This window comes from Thunnus maccoyii, chromosome 17 (assembly GCF_910596095.1).
Source record: "Thunnus maccoyii chromosome 17, fThuMac1.1, whole genome shotgun sequence".
Taxonomy (NCBI): domain Eukaryota; kingdom Metazoa; phylum Chordata; class Actinopteri; order Scombriformes; family Scombridae; genus Thunnus; species Thunnus maccoyii.
This window is the reverse complement of record NC_056549.1, coordinates 12,130,190-12,151,147: the sequence shown is the minus strand read 5'-3', so window position 1 is coordinate 12,151,147 and position 20,958 is coordinate 12,130,190. Positions and strand designations below refer to the sequence as shown.

Genomic DNA, 20,958 nt, shown 5'->3' with positions numbered 1-20,958 from the left:
TTATTTCAGAATATCTAATATGACTGCTTAATAACGCTGAACTTATTTCTGTGTTATCACTAAGCTTTTTCATGTTGGCATCGAGCAGTTTTATCATACAGCTGAAATTGGCTTTTTCCCCTGCAGTCTGTTTGTAACCAACTGGATGTTTATTTCCAGTGATCCTGGCACAGAATCGATAATGAGTTTGGTGTGATAACAGAAACAATTATTTTTTTAACTGATATTTTATGCATATTGCATATGGCTTGCTCCTTCTGTTTCTCTCTCTCTCTTCTCTTTCTCTCTACCTGGCTCCCTCATTCCGAGAAGCTGATTATGGAGCCAGAAAACTAGCAGGATATAGTTAGCGGTCCTCAGGGGTTGGTCTGAGGACATTAAGCCCACAGCGACAACGAGCCCCAGCTGTTGGAGTTTTTTTTTTTCACGTTCATTTGTTTGTCAAATTTAGAGTCTCTACCACTGCCAAGAACCTCCTCTGCCACTCAGGCACTCCAGAACCGTGGTGACAAGGCTGCTTTTAGCCAAATCCAATTTAATCTCCATTGGCGGTAGTGGATAAAGCTGTCTCCATCTCCCCCAACAGAGGCCAAGGAAGGCCAGCCACTCCACTGGGAGCTGCTCATTCAACACACAAGGATATAATGCACACTCGAACGCAACTTAACACACACACACACACACATATGCACAGACAAAAGATGAAGAGGGAGCTCTAAACTAACAGTCTAACATGCACAAATGTATGTGCAGAGGTACTCTTTTTCTCCTCCCCTCTCCTTTCCTCTCTCTCCCAGTTGTGTGTTTCTGCAGTCGGGGAAATGATGTCACTGTTATGGAAATTAGATAATGAAATGAAAAAAGAGAGGCACATCTGAGACTCCTGCTTCAAGCCTCCAGCTCCTCCGCTCCTTTTATATATTTATTTTTTTTTCTTTTTAACTTATAGCTACCAGGGAGCTGTGTGTATATGTGTGTGTGTGTGTGTGTGAGTGTGAGTGCAGGCAGATGGTTTGGTGGGTGGGGAAGTGCAGGGGTAGTGACACTACAGCCAGAGATACACATTTATGCAAATTTCTTAACCTACAGGTTCATTTGCTCAACATTGTAATGACGCTGTTTAATCACAAGTGCTTGTAAAGCAGGTAAACAAGTGATTTCAGAATAACTCTGCATTAGTTTGACTGTAAAGATCCACTCAATATTTCGCATTGATTTTTTTTTCCCTCCGCTGTTTTGCACTTCTCACATCAGCGTGAGTGGCAGATGTGCTTCTTATGCCAACGCCAATTCCCCTAACAGCAGGGAAAACAAGATGAGAAAAAGTGTCTAATTAACATCCAAATGTGCCACCAGCAGAATAGGTTTTCTCAGCTCATTGCTCCCAAATGACCTCTGCTCTGCCACTCTACATACATGACCACTCATTCATTTAACATCTTGTAATTTTGCTTTGGAGGGATGTAACCTTGTAATGAGAGAGGGATTGGAAGAAGGTGCTCTAGCAAAGTTGAATATAGATTAATTGGCCTTGAATGTGGACATGTAACTTTTTAATAGAGTTTTAATGAGTGTTGGAGGATGACTTTGATACAAACAGAGGTTTTAGGGGACTACTGGGGGGTTAATTTTACCATCCATCCCCCACATTTTTTTTTAAATCTGCATCTGCAAAAGGTGCTATTTTGATAAAAGGACTGGCAGCAACTAAAGCAGTAGTTCCCAATGTAGGTGCCTTGAGGGTTGGCCAAGGGTGACACAAGCTTTTTCATGTCATTCTACATTTATTCTGCACCTCTTCACCATGTAAAATTGAGGTGACATTCACATTAATCATGCTGTATGTTACATTTTTAAACATATTAAAGCACTATAAGAAGCAAAAAAAAAAAAATCACTGTGTTCAAAATGTTTAATATCCTGTAACACCTCAACTAACTCACAGTTACCGGTTGTCAAAGTAGCGCAACATGCTTTACGGCTTTTGAGTTTTTCAGGTGCTCAGCAGTCAGGAAAAAAAATCTTATGAAGGGTCTAAAAGACACTTTGGAACCACTGAACTAAAGCACTAACTTCAGTATTTCCCTTTTATAGTACTTTATAATTCTACACCACTACATTTTAGACAGAAATATTGTACTTTTGACTCTACTATACTTTTTACTTTTACATACAAAACATATCAAGTATGATGAATTGTTATATGTTGTATCAAATAGTTCAAATTATCTCTACATGAAACCACTACAACATGAAATACTTACACTGCTTACACATTAATGCATCAATGATAATAATAATAATCCAATAATATACTGTATGCCTTAACGTGATGCTCTGAATGGGGTCGTTCTTTATAATAATCACTTTTGCTGAAATGAAATAATGAATGTAGGACTTTTACTAATATAGGAGCATTTTGTACATTGTAGTATTTCCACTTTTACTTGACTGGTTTGAAACTGTACAGCATCAACATCCAGAATCGGTGGAAAAACTTTTTTGTCGATTTTAGAAATTCTCAAGGCCAGAATGTTTAGCAAATCTATAAATGTTGATTGTTCTGCCAGTGTGTTGGGAAATCAAACTAATTTAAATAATTATAAGTTGCCAGGGTCAAGCCTTAGCAAAACACTATAGCCGCAATTTTGCACATCACTTGCTTTCTACACTGCAAGAAAATACTTTACATGAAATTAAAGGAAACCAGTGTAATTTTTTTTTTTTATTTACCTTAGTGTTACTTTCTTATTTACACACAAACAGGTATGTTGCACAGCCTGAAAAATGACATTTCCATAACACTATAACATCTCTAGTGTATAATAGGCTAGAGAATCCTTGTCCACATAATAATCTGGATGTAGTTAAGATCCAAATCCAAGAACATTAATGTACTGCATATTCTATGAATCGTTACTGTCAGTGGAGTGAGTATATAGCGGCTTTCATGAAAACTAAACAAACAGGAAATTATGTAGTAATGACAGTGATTTAAGTTCGTGCTTTGGGCGAGGTGATTTGAAAGGATATGTGCAACTGCAAGAGCATTATTGTGCTCATTATGTATGCTTAACAGAGGGTTATTTGCTTCCGACGCTGTAAGCTTAGTGTTGTCTGTGTATGCGTAAAGAACCGTTGAGTGTTTATATGTGTGTGTGTGTGTGGCCGTCGCAGTAACAGCTATAGCAGTTGAACACCATTAATTACGGGTGTTTTCCTACTTTCCTCCAGGACCGATAGCATGCTGCAGAGATACTGGCTCATTGGAGTAAATGGCATTAGTACTTTGTTTCGCTTGTACCCTGGGGTCTTGTTTCTAAGCCTTTTTTGTTTTAAGTGGCAGCCTCGCGTGAAGCTCCGTTACACTGAGCCTATTTCTCAAGTCCTTATCCCCCCCTATGGAATTCTCCACCAGTGTATTTGTCTCCAAATGAACAGAGGCTAAGAAGAAATGGTAAGAGTAAGAGCTATCCAACAATGCTTATGAGTAGCCAACATCTCGCAGTTAGCATTGATATCAGTGTTCATCAATCTGCGTAGCATTTCACCAGGCACGATGGAGCTAACAAGCTGAGGGGGGCAGGAATGAGACAAACAGCATGGTTGGTAACAGGGAGGGACAATCGGTTAGCGCGTGGCTAAGGATACACTCTGGCTGAGACTCCCAACACAGCATTGGGGAGGAGTGTCGCCATGCTCTTTAGCATTACAGCCTGGATCGAGGTAGAACTGAGTCTGTTGCTGGGGGGTTGTGTCTCGATGGTTACCCTAGATTTGTGAAACTATTGTGGGAAAAATAATATTGTTTTATGATGTTACAACACTGTGGTTAAGGTCTGGTTAGGTTTAGGCACAAAAAAACATTTGGTTAGGGTTAGGGAAAGATCATGGTTTGGGTTAAAATGATCTTTCACAAATCTAAGATTACCGTCTAAACACGACCCTGCTGGGGCCGAGCCTGCCGAGAGAGGCCCACACAGGAAGCTGCTCCTCCAACATGAAACGCACACCACAGTCTGTGACTCCTGGTGATTTCTGCTTGATTTTTATTTTTATTTTTTCCCCAATTTGTACTCCCCCTTCTAATCATATCCCGTATTCGCTCTCTAAATCATCTCATCCCCAAAACTCTTCACTAATCATGTAAGTTGGAGAGGAATAAATGCTTAACAGATGCTAGTATTATCAGGGGTTGGTTACATGCAACTGTGCTTTCACAGCTCAGTGGAACTGATTGTTTTGGGCGATTTACCAAAGATTTCTCGTTCCTCCTCTCCTGTTTACCCCCTGCACTCTCTGAATGTCCCAGTGTATGTTGGGGCTTTGGACAAACTGAGCTGTCCATCCTTGCAAGAGTCAACTAAGTGGAGAAGAAAAACCCCTGTTTCTGGCATTTTTATATGCATAATTGCATTATATTAGGAAATTATATGCTAAAGTGAATGTGCTTTAAGTTCTGTTCCACAATTAGATATCCACCAATTTAAGTATGGACACCCACTTTCCAAATTGCATCCAAGTTGTGAAAATTTTGCTCTAATATTGAACTTTTGTGAGGTATCAAAATCACCCAGAGGCATGTGCATGTAACAGTGTAATTACATTTCTGCCTATTTTTAAAGAATTTAATTTTTCTCTTTTTGATAGTGGATACTTATGTAAAGGATTTTGTAATTATACCAGGTTTTAAATTCATTCTGATATCTTCCCGTATACAAGGATTGGAGGAAGACCAGGAGAGAGAATGAGAAATTTTACGCATCGTCAGTTGTTTATTGGTCATATGCTTCACTCTGCACTTGAATTGCTTGCTGCAAACTAATTTGATTAAGACCCAAACTGACTGTCACTTTGAATCAAACTGGAGTGATATTGATTGATTGGTTAATGCGCCTGCCATAACTACTGTATCTATTTTCCTCATCTTTGTGTGAAAATGTGGTCAGGATCATGTTGCAGTCTTTCCAGGGCCAAGGTGAATCAGAAGAGGTCTATTGCTACTGTTGTGGGTCACCAGGTCAAATATTCAATTAAAAAAAACAAAACAAAAGAAGCAAAAAAAAGATGTGTGGCCCCTTGACATCTCTCATGATAAAAATACCCCTGAGGATGGGCAACCTGAATCTGTCTCAGTTTAGCTCAGTTAAAAACCCAGTCTGTAACTTTCGATCACTTAAATCGCACAAATTTGAGGTATATTGATATAAGAGATTATATATAAGAGAGTATATATGGAAAATAAACATTTGTGTTTTACATCGGATTATATTGAACATTTCTCTTGTGTTTATAAACATTACAGAAGTATTTAGCTGCATGAGAAAGCATTAATAACTTGCAAATAGATATGGATGTGTTGTCAGTGTATTAAAAGACTTGTCAGTTCATTTGACAGTAATAGCCAGTGTGCTTCGAGTCCTCTTGAGTTTGAGTTTTGTTGGTGGGATGACATCTTTGTTTGATTAAATAACACACTGTGTCTTTAAGAGCCAATCAAAGTCATAGGGTATGCTCAGGTTGCATTGTAATGGTATGTACTGGCATTACTTTGTATTGCAAACAAGTGACTTAACCTAATTTTTCAGTTCTTTTTATTCCCAAATTTATGCATGCAAAGGTAAATACTTACAGTAAAACATTCTTGTTTACATTTTCTCTATTTTTCATCTTTCTCGGTGCAAATAAAAAAATTAAATAAACAAAAAAAACATTTAAGATTGTGGGTCATCTTGTTCCCTAACTAATGCTGCTAATTGTAAAAAAAAATATTAATGTCTGGCCTAAATATGATTGGTTCAACATTTAAAAAAGATAAATAAAACCTTACATTGTTTTTAAAACAGTGATTGACAAGACACTTGGCAGCACAAACCATATCAGTACCACATGTTTGTGGAAGTGCTACTATAATATTATAAGTTACTTGTAATAAAAATTACAAAACAATAAAAAGCAGTTAAGGTGAGTAATTTTCCTCGACATTGCATTTGATATTCTGGCAACGACTGAAAAGTCGAACCAAAGTGAACGAATGCTATAAGAGATAAATATCTGTCATTTGTTTTTTTGTTTTTTCATTTTCTCCTCTACAACTGCCTCTGGTTAGCAGTGTGTTCGGTGGCTTGCAGCACAAATGTTGCCACAAAGCTTTGGAGTAGGCTCGATTTAAGTGAGACAACCTCTTAATCAATACACCATCTGTTTTGCTAAACTGCTCATTCCTTCAGAAATGACCAGAATGATAACACACATGGTGCTTTTTTTTTTCTCCACAGCACCTCCGAGTGTCCGCATTATACACTCAGGGCATGCCTGTAATGTTGAGGAGGAGAGGCACACGGAGCGAGTCTACACCATCAGAGAGGGAGAGACGCTGGAGCTCACCTGTCTGGTGACAGGGCATCCTCGGCCACAGGTAAGGAAGTGACAGCGTTGATAAAAATAGATACACAAGGGAATCATGAGACAAGATGCTAATTTCGTTGCCCATCTTCCCTCCTGTCTGTTTCTCTTTTCGTCTCTCTCCTTCAGCGAGCTTTCCTTTTAATACCGTATTAACATCATTGAGTGGCACACCACGTACCTCTGCACTAAACCAGCTTAAAAGTTTAATCCTTTAATTATTGATGGTTTAGGTTGCATTGTGCACCTGCATGTTGATAATGAAAGCGTCCAAGTATAATGAGAATGCAGAAACAAAACAGCCTAAACATCTGCCAAAACAAAATGTACTGAGTGAGAAAGAGGCCACAGTAAAAAGACTCTGGGTCATGTGAATGCACATGGGTCCTCGGCATCTGAAAAATAGTTTTTCTCAAACTCTTTTAATATTTACTGTTGTGATCTGGACTAATTAAAAAACCTTCCACCTTTTTCTGAGGAAAGTAAGCTCCTAATTTGCTCTTGTCTGCTTCCTTCTTATTGCTTTACTCATCCAGTGATAGAAAACAGGGCATGAAAAAAAAGATGTTTTGCTTTTTTATCTTAGAAACGTGTATAAAAATATGTTAATAAAAGACAGACAATAGCCGAAACAAGATCCCGTCTACTTGCTTTTACAAAACATCAACTAACTTGATCCACGCAGGTATAAATGTCAGCTCCGCCACAAATGACTTAAACATCACATTTTGTTCTTGTATTAATCTGGACAGGATTTGCACACACTAACCTTTCGAACATTAATCGAATGTTGTTTCCAATTTGCTTGATAACACAAATTACTCAGAATTCAGGAGTATCTGCAGATAGGCCTGAGCTCATTTACATTAATTAATATAATTCCCCTTTTGATCGATAGACAGGGCCATTGCTTTGTACGCTTCCCCTCTGGATGCCAAGGCGAAGAGCATATTGATTTTTATATTTCAATTGAAAAGGTGAGGCCTCTTAAATTAGCGAGGGGTTCAGGCATACCATTCATCGCCTGCCGTCGTCAGGGAGGACAACTTCGCCCTCAACATCTCTGTCTTTCCTCTTAATTAGAATTTCTGAAAAACAGAGCAGAGCGAAGGGAGGGGGAGAGAAGAGTGGGAGATCAAAAGCCCTGCATGGCTGTGGCAGGAGAGGCAGGATCTCCTTTGAAACAGAGTCATTATGAGACTCACGCAGATCCCCTGGCACAGCGGGTCTCGGCTGTGTCTCTCTGGACTTTGGGATGTGTCAGCTTTGTCCCCTCTGGTAGCGGCATGGGACCGGGGGCAGCACAGACTCATTCTGAGTGGTTTCGGAAGTTGAGGAGGTTATCTGGGGTGGCAGTAGACCTAAGGCTGGTTTTGTAATGTTAGTGGAAAAACACAAGGGTACGCGACCTCATCGGAAACAGACTTGCGAGTTAATACAGCAATAACACTTCCATCTTTTCATTAGAATTAAATATTAATCCTCAGAACATGTTCCGAGTCTTCCTCCGCCCCCAAGTTCCAAATTTGAATTTAGCTGAGTTTCTTCATCTTTTAAGAGCGTATGCAGGGACCCTTTTCAGAGGTTGCAGTCAATGTGTCCTGTCTTGATAAATGGGAAAGTTGGTTCTCCTGTCTGTGGAATCATTCCTCAAATGTGTTTTCTTGAACAACTTCCATACCAAGAGTAACTTAAACCACACTTACCATCTGGACCATAATATCACAGGGGGCCAAGTCACACTACTTGATCACTGTAAATGGCTTCAATTAGTTCTGCATTAGCAAATCACAAAATTGCTTTTTTCATCGTTACTGTCCAGATTTCAAGTCTCTTTCCCTGACTTTGAGAGACCATAGCTCCTGTGATGATAGACTGAGGCTGAGGGGTGGTGTTGTGCCAAGTATAACATCAGGACCACAAAGGACCAACCACAGAGTAAATGGGGCCACGGTTGGCAATTTCGCCACCGTTTAATTCTCCGCATGTCTATCAATATGCACACTCCTTAAATTACATACACGCCCCCTCAGGCCTTCCCACTGATGGACTCTCTGGATTCTGTCCAACCAGGCAGCAGCAGATTCCTCACGGCGCCACCCCCCCCCCCCTGTCAGCCACGTGCACATCCGCCCACCCACCTCGGGAGGAAAAACAGAGGCTTTCTAATAATAAAATCATACTTGCATCCAACCTCACAAACACAAAGACACACACACACTTGTGACAGCGGCAACACTTGTCTGCCTTTCCATTTAATTGTCAAATAAATATATGTTCCTGTCAGTCACCCGCACACCGTATAATGCGTGCTTTTTCACTGCTGCCTCGTGGGTTTGGCATTTGAAGGTGTTACTATGGGCTGTGCAGGAAGACTGAGACTGTTGGCATCTGGCAAGCTCCGAGGGCAATGAAGTCAAAATCTCGTAGATGTATAGTGCAGAGGTCATTGGAAGGATTTGTAGGACTTGGCTCTCTGAGGAGACGGTGTCAATGGATAAGACACACGAAATGTTTGAAAAAATAAAGAATCTGAGCCGCGGGCAGTGCTTTTCCCTCACTCTCTGCTTTCCATCTCTTTATAAATCACTAGCATGTCCATGGAGTCGCTTTTTCACTACCTTCTAACAGAGAATTTAGCAACAACAATTTTGGTTATTGATCGATATTTTCATAATTAATTGAGTCTGCAGTCATGCTAGCAGCTCTGTGAGGCTTTGAGCTAAATGCTAACATCAGCATGCTAACACGCTCGCAATGACAACCCTTGTGTGTTGATTTTCAGTAGGTGTAATGTTTACCGTCTTATTTTAGCATGTTAGCATGCTAATATTTGCTAATTAGCACTCAACACAAAGTACAGATGAGCCTGATGGGATTAAAGGATTAATTAAGTGGAAAACAAACTGATAGATTAAGTGACAGTGATTGAAATAATGATTTGTTGCAGCCCTGCCCCTATCAAATATAAAGACTCATAAACCTATTCCCTTTTTTCTCACTCTCTCTTTGGCTCTGCATCCATGCATTGGCTCTCTGATGAAAAGCATATGATTCACAAAATCTTTTTAAAAGATCTTAGTTGATGAAAGTGCTTCTCCCTGTTCTCCATGTCCATTCTCTCTCCATATCTGGTGCCAATTAGCAATTAACAATTAGCTGAATAATCACTTAGTCCATGTATGTGAAGTTAGTTGAATACAATTTTGATAATTGACTCATTTATTAAGCAAAAATTCCAAACATGAACTGGCTCCAGCTTCAAAAATGTGATTTGCTGTTTTTTCTCTGTTTTATATTATTGTAAATGTGAATTTTACACTGATAGTTGAACAATTAAATTAATTGGAAGATGTCAGTTTGAGGTCTGAGAACTTGTGAGGAGCATTATTCACTGTTTCTTGACATTTTGGAATTTGTTTTTAAGATAAAAGTTAATTAATAGATTAATAGATACAGAACAAGATTATGAGTTTCAGCCCTACCGCTATCACATATAATATCTGTATTTCTTTCTCTTTGTTTCTTGCCTTCATTTTATATCAGAACACCAAATACTGTATATACAGCTTTATCTGTTCATACTTTCATGGTTACTGTTCTGAAGCCATCTGCCCTCCGTCTCCCTGCCCTGGCCTCCTTCCATTATGTCCACACTACACTGTTTGAGTACCAGGCTCCAATAGCCAGTAACACCACATTGCAAACATCTTTTTTTTTTGTTTCAATTATTGGCCAGCCAGATTCAACTCATAGTGTCACAGGTCACCAAGTACAAATAAGCTGACCTCAGGCCCTGGGACATTTCACTTTATACAGACCGATAGGAGTATGCGATCTGTTTTGGATGTTCCCATGACATTTAGCCCTACAGTGCTGGTGTCTTTAGCAGATGGTGCTTTTTTGAACATGATTTAACCTTCTATCTTTTCACTGTTTGCCTTACAAACTATCACAAAGGGTGCAGTTTTCCCTTGAACTACACCCTATCCAAGACTTCAAGTCATTTACCCCAAGTTGTCTTCAAAATTAGATTAACAGCAGCATTCAAACTACATTTTATTTGACTCTTATTACTATTTATAAGTAGAAACGTGGGGTATTTTGTAATTTCAATATCAAAGACTTAAACCACACTCACTGGCTCCAATAGCCAGCAACACCACATTGCAAACATCTTTTTTTTTGATTCAATTATTGGCCAGCCAGATTCAACTCATAGTGTCACAGGTCACCAAGTATAAATAAGCTGACCTCAGGCCCTGAGACATTTCACTTTATACAGACCGATAGGAGTATACGATCTGTTTTGGATGTTTCTATGACATTTAGCCCTACAGTGCTGGTGTCTTTAGCAGATGGTGCTTTTTTGAACATGATTTAACCTTTTATCTTATCACTGTTTGCCTTACAAACTATCACAAAGGGTACAGTTTTCCCTTGACCTACACCCTATCCAAGACTTCAAGTCCTTTACCCCTAGTTGTCTTCAAAATTAGATTAACAGCAGCATTCAAACTGCATTTCATTTGACTCTATTACTGTTTATAAGTAGAAACGTGGGGAATTTTGTAATTTTAATATCAAAGACTTTTCTGCGGCGTGTTTCAATGGTCATCCAGTTTCTATGAGGGCCGGTAATTTCTAATATAGACCTGTAGAGTCTGTGCACTCACAATTTTTGAGTTGGACCCCCTGTTGCTTCTTCTGATCGCTTGATTGTCATGCTCAGCCACACTTGGCTGCACCACTGAGCGGCACAGACCACCATCAGTGCCTAAAAGAAAAGATGGCAAGCAATTAGAAACCAGTCTGTAGTTAGGAGAGGGAAACGTCACAGCAGGCATTATGGGAGATTCACCGAGGACGCGTGCTCCAGCATATGATCCCTGCATAACAACAGACACTGGGCGCATTTTAATTAGCTCTTGCCGTGACATCGCAGCATGTGTGGTCTCAAACACTGCTGGGATTTTCAGTCTGATACTAATATAGACGAGCTTTTGCTTTCCTTGTAAGCAAATGTTGATCTTTCTATTGGGATGTCTGATTTAAGAGGGAATGGCATTATCACTGTGTTGACTTTGCTTTTCCCTCGCGGAAGTAAATGCTGTCATGCTTTTGATTCTTTTTTTAAGAGAATATGTGAAATGTGAATGTCCAACTCTGTTTTTTATACTATGGAAGGTGAAACATGAAAACTAGACCACATTTTCATTTCATGGTAATAATACAAGCACGCATTCACAAGGCAGAGAGAGGAATAATTTATTTCTGCCATAATGGTACATCTTGGGCAATTTGACTTATTCCCTGGCGTGTACATCCAGGCACTGTATGAGTTACAGCAGAAAAAGGAAAAGGAACAGCAAAAATAGCCAAAAAAACGAAGCCAGGCTGTCAGTGGGCTAGGAAGAGCAATTATCATATTGCTCAAATCCGCCAGCTCCTCTCAGATCAAGAGTATTTGCATTGCACTAAGGAGAGTGAAGAGGGTCAAACTGTTCTCACCAGGCATACTTCAGGACTCCCCCTGTGGCTAGAGGTGCTCCAATGTAGCTAGTCAGAGGAGCGGAGGAATGAAAAATAGCTTGAGGGTACAGTTAGAGAGTTGAAAGCTCACCAATAATGTGTTCTGCTGCCCCGCGAAACAAACAGGAGCACTTTCCTTTTGAAAAATATGAAGAGTTATTTGAATACCCACTTCTTAGTATCACTCTAACAATGCACTTATTGATACTGCACTTTCCTAAAACTTAAAGCTCTTTACACAAAAGGCAAAGGAAATGACTGGGGGTATAAGCTGGGAGAATATTGAATTCTGCTGAGGTCGCCATAAGCCAGCTTCCTTTGTATTTGCATGAGGGGATCCAGAGCACTGTAGGAGAGTGACACAGAATTCAAAAACTTTGCCCTGTCTAATATATGCTCATAACTTATTTAACTTTAGGGCCTGTTTTGCTGAACTCGCGGTGTCCCTAACTGTTATAATAAGGCCCCAGATTTTCTAACAGTAAGGCTTTAGCATCGATCAGTTGCTGACTTATGGAGTTCTTTCTCTGAATGTCTCTTGATGCATTTGAAACAGGCCAAATGAAGCCTTTTCTGTGCAGTGTGTTCATTTAGAGGCATTTATTTTTAATGGTAATATATCCACTTAAAGGTTGTATAAAGGGAGGGGACAGAAGCACAGTCTGGCTACAGACTTCAGAGAAAGAGGTCGATGAAAGGGAGAAATACAACACACACACTGTCTTTGAGTTTCAGGGTAGCTAATTTATTTCTGCCACTCTGAACAGCAGCACCCCAAGCAAGACAGAGAATCTGCAAGTCCTCTGATAAACTTCAACTTTCTCTGCATGTGAATTCCTCTCCTTGTCATCCTCTCGCCCCAAGCTCCACAAAAAGCCTCTGGAATAGGCCACCATTATCTGGTTTTGGGCCACCCACCCTTTCATTTCCTTTTTCTCCCGTCTCTTTGGGAAATGACCAAACTTCAAGCTGTTGTAACCTCGAGCTGGAGTCGCCATGGTTAAAACCCCACGGCGACAGCAGCACAGCAGCAATCTCTAAAGATAGCACCCAATCCCCATCCCTCCATGCAGTGATATCCCTGTTCCATCGGATGCTATCTCTGTAAAATGGGATGTTATCAGTATCCAAAGATGATGCTATCACCATACAGTGTAGAGATATTGGATTCTAATTCACAGCCTCCCCCTGCCTAGGCAGAGATATATGAGGCTCTGCAGGCAAAGCCAGTCCATCTGTGGCTTACTTAGGATGAGGGATTGAATGGCGCTTTATGCTCCGTGGTTCTGGCTGTGTGGCCCCCAGGCCAGAGTTGTCACAGTACCTGTTCATGCCGTATGCTTTAATGAGGACAGGAGAGGGAGATGATGGAGAGTCAATTACAACCTCATGTTGAAGAGTAACACTATTTCACCTTTCATTACACCTCAATGCCACGGGCTAACTGGGTCTCATCAGTTAGTGAAAGGTACTCATGCTGAGAAGGCCACACTGAGGTCAGTCTTGTGTGGAACAGAAGGAAGTTAGAGGAAGATTTTTAGCTGTCAAGTTATCCTTCACAACAGAACAGTTTTATTTTAAAACAGGACTGGACCTTGCCTTTACATTCACATTTACATAAATTTACATTTTCAAAAGCACCAGACTGTATAGTATATGCATAATCAGCCGTTTTCATTGATGCTGTTTGCTGTTAACTCAACACTTTCTTCACAATTACCTCTTGTCTTAATAAAATAATTCGCTCTGAGTTTCTTTTATCTGACACTGATGCTGATTCCATTCACTAGTTATTTCCAGTCACCTACAGATGGTGTTTTAAGAGGCCTTTCTCAAAGAGCATAATCCCTCGCTTTTGCAGTGGTGGAACAACTTTTGAGATCTTTAACTAAAGTAAAAATAGAAATACCACAATGGGAAGGTCCCACATTAAAAACTTTACTTCAAAAAAGATAAAATAATTATTTTACTTTACTTACTACTACAAGTGCAGATCTATTAAAAGTAAAATAAATCATTAGTGAGCAAAATGGCTGCTATTGTAGTGTTATATATTGGATTATAATTACGAATGTATGAATATAATATGTAAGCAACATCTAAAGGGTTGAGGCGAGAATAATTTGAACTACTTTGTATATTGTGTGTTGGGCATTTTAATCTATAAAAATGCATCATATTTCATGTTCATTTTATGATTTGTATGTAAAATATTAATCTGAAAAGTAATTAGTAAGATTTCAGATAAATGAAGTGTGGTTAAAAAAAAGTACAATATTTTTCTATGAAATGCAGTTGACTATTAGAGTTAATGTACTTTCACCACTGCCCTTTTCTGGTAGGTTTTTCAATGTCAAAAATGTTGAGTTTCATTGACTGTATCTTAACAGCGATCGAAAGAAAATGAAATATTAAAGCATTGGAAATAATTAGTGAATGAAAACAGAATTTCCGTTCAAAACTCAGAGCAGCACATTGAGTATGACATGACTATGTTGTTGTTGTGTTGATACATTAGTTTAGTGAAAATATACTACACTATCTTGTATTTACCACATGAGCTATTAGATAAAGGTAACTCCACCCCTATGATTGTATTTTACCTGGCCTTTATGTGTTTGTGCCGACCACACCCACTGCAATTATCTGAGTTTTTTGAGAATTTATGGTATCATCTATGTCCTACCCAAAGCTGTGTTTGTCTCCTTGGTCTGTTGCATACTAGAACAGGAGATTTAAAGTAATTTGTGATTTTTACCCTTTGTCTCCCCAGATCCGATGGACCAAGACAGCCGGAAGCGTGTCAGATCGCTTCCAGGACTCCAGCGTGTTCAACGAGACGTTGCACATCGCAAAGATTCAGAGGACCCAGGGAGGTCGCTACTACTGCAAGGCTGAGAACGGCCTCGGCTCCCCTGCCATCAAGTCCATCAGAGTGGACGTCTACTGTAAGTGTCACGCTAGGCTGAAAATTGGACATGATGATACTTGTAATTCGTAAATATCATGATGACAAGCATTGCTGTCAGGATGATTCATATTTATCCTGTCACTTACCAAATTTACTCAATATTTACTGAGCATAAAAGAGTTGTTGCATGACAGCAATAAGGTCATAGCCGAGCTGTTCTTTGTGTTGGTCCTCTCTGTGTGGAGTTTAAATTATTGGCCTCTCCTATTATTTGTTTCTTCTTGGTTCACAAAGACATTCAAGTGAGAAAATGGTAAATTGCCCAAAGGTGTGATTATCAGAGTCTGTATCTGTGTCACCCTGCTAAGGACTGGCAATTGTGTCACTTTGTCTTCTGACTAATTCTCTGCTAGGACAGATCGCAGCCAGCAATGACCCTGAGAAGTTTTCTGTTCACAGATCTAATTATGCAACAAAGTCACTCTCTTAGCAGCTTAGTATGACAGTGCATCAATTCTAAGTCCTCAAAAAAACATGTTATATCCTACAATATTATTTCTTAATTTACCTAAAATGTTTCTTCTTCTTGAAAAAAGAACATTTGGGAGAAACTGTAAATGCAGACAGTGCTGCACAGATGATTAGTGCTGATAACAACATGAAACCTTACAGCCCGATATAGCAACGTTCCATATTTCTGCTTTAAATGAAAATGTAGTTTTTTGGAGGCAGTGCATCCAAAGAGAACCCTGTGCTCTCCTGAGAATGTTAATTAAGCTAAAACACTTTTATTATCCTGACATAGGCATCGACTGTAAGTGCAACCTCTCTATTTTTAAAGTATCTGTGCGACGAGCCGAGAAGGTTCATTAGCATTCATCAAAGAAAATGGTGATTTAGTATTATTGTTTTTATTGATTTGACATTGATTGTCCTATTTCACCTCTTGAGTGGTCGATGAGTGGCGAGACAGATGAGTCACCGCCCCTTCATCACAACTAGACCCTCAGACAACCTCCGGCCCACCTCCTTCTGGCTGTTTGTGCAGACGCAGCTAAAGTAGGAGTCTACAGTATATCCAATGAGATATACAGTATGTAGGTGTATTATAATCAGCTGTATTAAGGGTAGATTTTGCTTATCTTTCGGCTCACTGTTTCAGCTTCAAGAAATTCTCCTGAGATGCAATCACATCTCTGGTGCCTTTGAAAGATCTCTAAGCTACCTCCTTAATTTTTCACCACGGCTTCAGTTTGTGCTCCCTCAGTAGCACTCACTCAATCCCTCTTTTAAGCCAAGCTGCAAAGTAAAAGATTGCTGTATCTTTGAAAATTGATGACCTGTCTGGCCTTAATTTGTTGCCAAACATCCAATTTTCAGTCGCAGAGGAAAGACAGAGGTAGTGGAGCAGAACATTTTTGCACTAAATAAGAAGCACTTAGGCCCTTTCCAATCCATGACACCCTCACAGTAAAACCTGTATTCATTTGATGCATTTATGAGTGGTGCCACCCTGGCCCCTGTCTGCTCGATGTATAAGTAATATTACTCTTCTCCTCTCTCATCTCCTCTCCTCGTCTTGAGGTCTAAAACCTCTGCAATTTGTCAATCTCCCTTGTCAGTTTGTCACACCATCTCTGTATGTGTGAGGCAGGGCAGCCCCATTCCCTTATCTATCTCTTTCTCCCCATATTTCCTTCTCCGGGCCTCTGTCTTATTCTTGCCCCGTGGTGTGTGAGCCACATCCTTGTAACTGTTTATTTGGACTGACACGGGCAGAGGTTGCGGAATTGAAACTTGTTTAGAAAGCTTGTGGAAGGCCTTACTTGAGCAGGAGAGCAGGGCTGAATGCTTCTCAGCAGCTGACAGTAGGAACCTCGTCGCCTCTGTGCACCATTTCTCCTTGGCTGCACTAAAAGGCTGGAAGAGCAGACATGGAAATGAAGCCAGATAATACACAGGAGACAGACCTGAGGATAATCAGAGAGCGTGGTTCCTCGGTGAGCTTCATCATCTGGCCTTTTGAGGTCACGGTTTTTCACACTGTTAAAGACAAGGTAATGATTGTGTGTTTGGTGAATGATGAAGTTCCATTTTATGCTCTCAGACGAGGACGATTCCATTTAATAACTTTGCAATTTGTGTATCCGAGGCATCATAAATAAGAAAGGTTAAGACTATTGATCTCTGGGGTGAAATTCAAGTATGAATAAAGTATGAATGAAAAATACATTATACACAATAATACAATAGATATAGTATATGTATTATTATGTAAGTGTTATATACATGTGCAGTATATTTATTATATGTGTATAATTAATATACTGCACATATATACAGTAATAATACACTATGAAATATACAGTACCAGTCAAAAGTTTGGACACACTTTTTAGTACTGTATATATATAATAGGAATGGAAAAGAATACTTTGATATAGCACATAATATACACACATACACACAATATACACTAAAAACAATATAACAATAACAGTATACTAGTTTTAGCTTATTTATTTGCACAAATAACAAGACACAAAAAATAAAAAATAATCCATTAAAGGAGTGAAGAAAAGAATTGTGCTGGGCCTGATCTCACCAAAAAGGGAAAAGCAAATCCCAAACCCAATAACATAAAAAATTGAATTGTATCAAAGAAAGAAAAAAATATATACATTGGCACAAACATTCAGAAATAAATAGAAAGACAAGAATAGATAAATCATATTAGTATAACTAATAATTGTATCAATAATAAAAATAAAGAATTGCTAATAACAAGCATAGCATAATATATGATTGATAGATTAGCATAAAAAATTCAAGTAGGTTGGCTCACCAGCTGTTCATATATATAGTACCAGCCAAGTTTGGCCACACCTACTCATTCAAGGGTTTTTCTTTATTTTCACTTTTTTACATTGTAGAACAATACTGAAGACATCAAAGCTACACATGGAATCGTGTAAACAAAACAAAAAAAGTGTATGTAAAAAACTAAATATGTTCGATACTTCAAAGTAACCACCTTTTGCTTTGATGACAACTTTGCAACGCTACTGGCACTATCTTAACCAGCTTCATGAGGTAGTCACCTGGAATGGTTTTCCAGTGGTCTGGAAGGAGTTCCCTCATATGCTGAGCACTTGTTGGCTGCTTTTTCTTCACTTTACAGTCCAATTCATACTGAACCATCCCAACTGTGTTCGGGTCGAGTGATTGTGGAGGCCGGGTCATTTGATGCAGCACTCCGTCATGCTCCTTCTTGGTCAAATAGCCCTTACAGAGCCCGGAGGTGTGTTTTGGATCACTGGAAAACCAATGATGATCCCACTAAGCGCAAATCAGATGGGATGGCATGTCTTCTCAATAAATCTCCAACAGTGCCACCAGCAAAGCATCACACCTCCTCCTCCATGCTTCATGGTGGGAACCACACATACAGATACCATCCGTTCACCTTCTCCACATCTCATAAAGACACGGTGGTTGGAACCAAAAATCTCAAATTTGGAGTTGTCAGACCAAAGAACATATTTCCTAGTAATTATTTTCTTCTATGGTCTCCCTCAGTTGTGGTTTCTTTGCAGCAATTCGACTATGAAGGCCTGATTCACACAGTCTCCTCTAAACAGTTGCTATTGAGATGTGTCTGATGTGTCTGCTGTGTCTGCTACTTGAACTCTGGGAAGCATTGATGTGGGCTCCAATCTGAGGTGCCGTTAATTGGTGATTTCTGAGGCTGGTAACTCTAATGAACTTATCCCCTGCAGCAGAGGTAACTCTCTCCTTTCCTGGGGCGGTCCTCATGAGAGCCAGTTTAATCATAGTGTTTGATGGTTTTTGAGACTGCATTTGAAAGAAACGTTTAAAGTTGTTGAAATGTTCCAGATAGACTGACCTTCATGTCAAAGTAATGATGGACTGCTGTTTCTCTTTACTTAGTTAGACCGGTTATTGCCATAATATGGATTACTACAATAGTGGAATAGGCACAACACGACTGATGGTCTCAAAGAAGGCAAGAAATTCCACCAATTAACTTTTGAGAAGTCACTCCTGTTAATTGAAAACTATTAGGTGACTACCTCATGAAAAAAAAACCTTGAATGAGTAGGTGTGTCCAAACTTTTGACTGGTATTGGTGTGAGTGTACCACTGTCCGCACCATTAACATACATGAGGTGGGCAAATATTAGGAACACCTTTCAAAATAATGCACTCCAGTACACCAGTACCACCCACTACAACCTCAATAATAAACATATTGTAGAATCATAACCTTTCTGACAGTGTCAACAAAAACTGAAAATGTATTCACTTCATAAAAATAGAATTTATGGCAGAGCTGTTGTGTTGGATTACATTAAATTACACAGGTGTTCCTAATGAAATGGCTGGTGAGTGTACATATGCATGTATGTGTGTCCTTCACATTTCTCAGGAACACTTAATCCAATCTACTTCACACTTGGCAGGTGCATTGCTGGGGACCCAAGGAAGTGCAGTGTCAAATTTGGACACATGACATAATCAATATTAATAAACTTTGAATAACAAGCGATCAGCGAGCCGCTCCGCTCTGCAGCAGTCGGGTGGGGCTTCTGGGCTCTGCGACTGCATGTCATGATCATGAGCGCAAGTGGAGATCAGAGCTGTACAACCCTGCCACGAGAGAGACAAGGGGAGGACATCTGTCTTCGTTTGATAACGTTGAAAGTTAGTCGTTTTAAAAAAGACAAGAGGAAAAGAGAGAGAGAGGGCGAGCGAGCTGATAGTGCGAGTGAGTGACAAAGAGACAGGCTGGAGAGACAGAGAGGAGAGACAGCGGTGGAAAGCTTTCTCTGAGAGCAAGAAAGCCTGTGAATGACAGAAATTTGTTATTTTCTGATTGTTTCACGGCGGTTATGTTCTAAAGCATAACAAACAACCATCAAGCACTCAACAGATGATTTACTGTTGAGACAGACACCCTTAGTTCCTGTTTCATTTTCCTCCTCTGCATCTCTCCTTTTCATTAATTTATTACATCCAATTAATGCAGCAGTAAATACAAAGAACAACAGGACAAATCTGTGTCGTTTTTTCCTCATGTGTGAATGCTGTGTTTCAAGCACCGCAGCTGAGGAGCACACGCGCACGAGAGAGAAAGAGAGAGAGGGACTAATAGACTACTACTTCTTCCTACAATATAAACGATTCAATGAAATAAGGGACATTTACTTTAACAAGTTCAACTCTGTAATTTCAGATATCAAAGAGCTAAATGGCCTCTCAAAATAAAAAATAGGCCTAGTCCTAGGAGGAGGAGACAAGGCATATTTTGCTGCCCAATATGTATCAACATGCCACAACCTGAGGGACAGTGAATGACATGCACACGCACAAACACACACACACAAATACATGCATAGGACATATTGTATATACATAATTAATATAAATATTAACATTGTTCTGGAAACTTTCATGCCAATAAAGCCCATTGAATTGAAAAGACAGAGAGAGAGGCGGATCGAGGAGAGGGAGCAGTGGAAAGCTTTCTCTGAAACAGAAAGCCCTTGAATGAGATGAATGACTGACCAATCAGTGGTCTTCAGTGTTTTCACATCATCTTTTAATATCAGCTCAGCGTGAGAAAAGTTTTTTCACATGACGTGCTCTGAAAAATGAAAAGTAGAAAGCGAAAACACAGCTTTTAATCAAGAATGGACAGACTCTTAGGCTACTTCCCACAGGCAGATCAAAACCAGTATGTCTCATATAAGCACAAATCTTTTGAGCAAATATATCCACTCAAATGATACAAACTGAAGCCACAGAAAACAAACAATCTAAGAGCCCAATATGATTGATCCACTTTATAATAGGATGCACATTCATTCAAAAGCTCTCTGTTATGTACTTTATTTTTAAATGCAGCCCTCATTATACTTGAAATGAGGAAAGATTCACTATTACAGTACTTAACATCTGTGTATAATTAGTTTCTTTCATGTTGTTGGTACTCATTGACACCTTACATCAACAGTATTAACTTTTATATGTGTTTTAGCAGCAATACTGGAGGCCAAGCAGTCTGCCCGTTCCAAACAGGCATTTTT

The 20,958-nt window shown here is 39.5% G+C and overlaps 1 protein-coding gene across 7 annotated transcripts in view; it reads left to right on the top strand.

Annotated features, from left to right (window-relative positions):
• LOC121882202 (MAM domain-containing glycosylphosphatidylinositol anchor protein 2-like) overlaps nucleotides 1-20,958 on the top strand; it is a 181,359-nt gene that overhangs the window by 52,203 nt on the left and 108,198 nt on the right. For all 7 annotated transcript variants that reach the window (XM_042390244.1, XM_042390243.1, XM_042390240.1 and 4 more), the window contains exons 2-3: nucleotides 6,279-6,418; nucleotides 14,711-14,885. In XM_042390244.1, coding sequence (XP_042246178.1) covers nucleotides 6,279-6,418; nucleotides 14,711-14,885 — 315 coding nt within the window. The remainder of the gene's footprint in view (nucleotides 1-6,278; nucleotides 6,419-14,710; nucleotides 14,886-20,958) is intronic.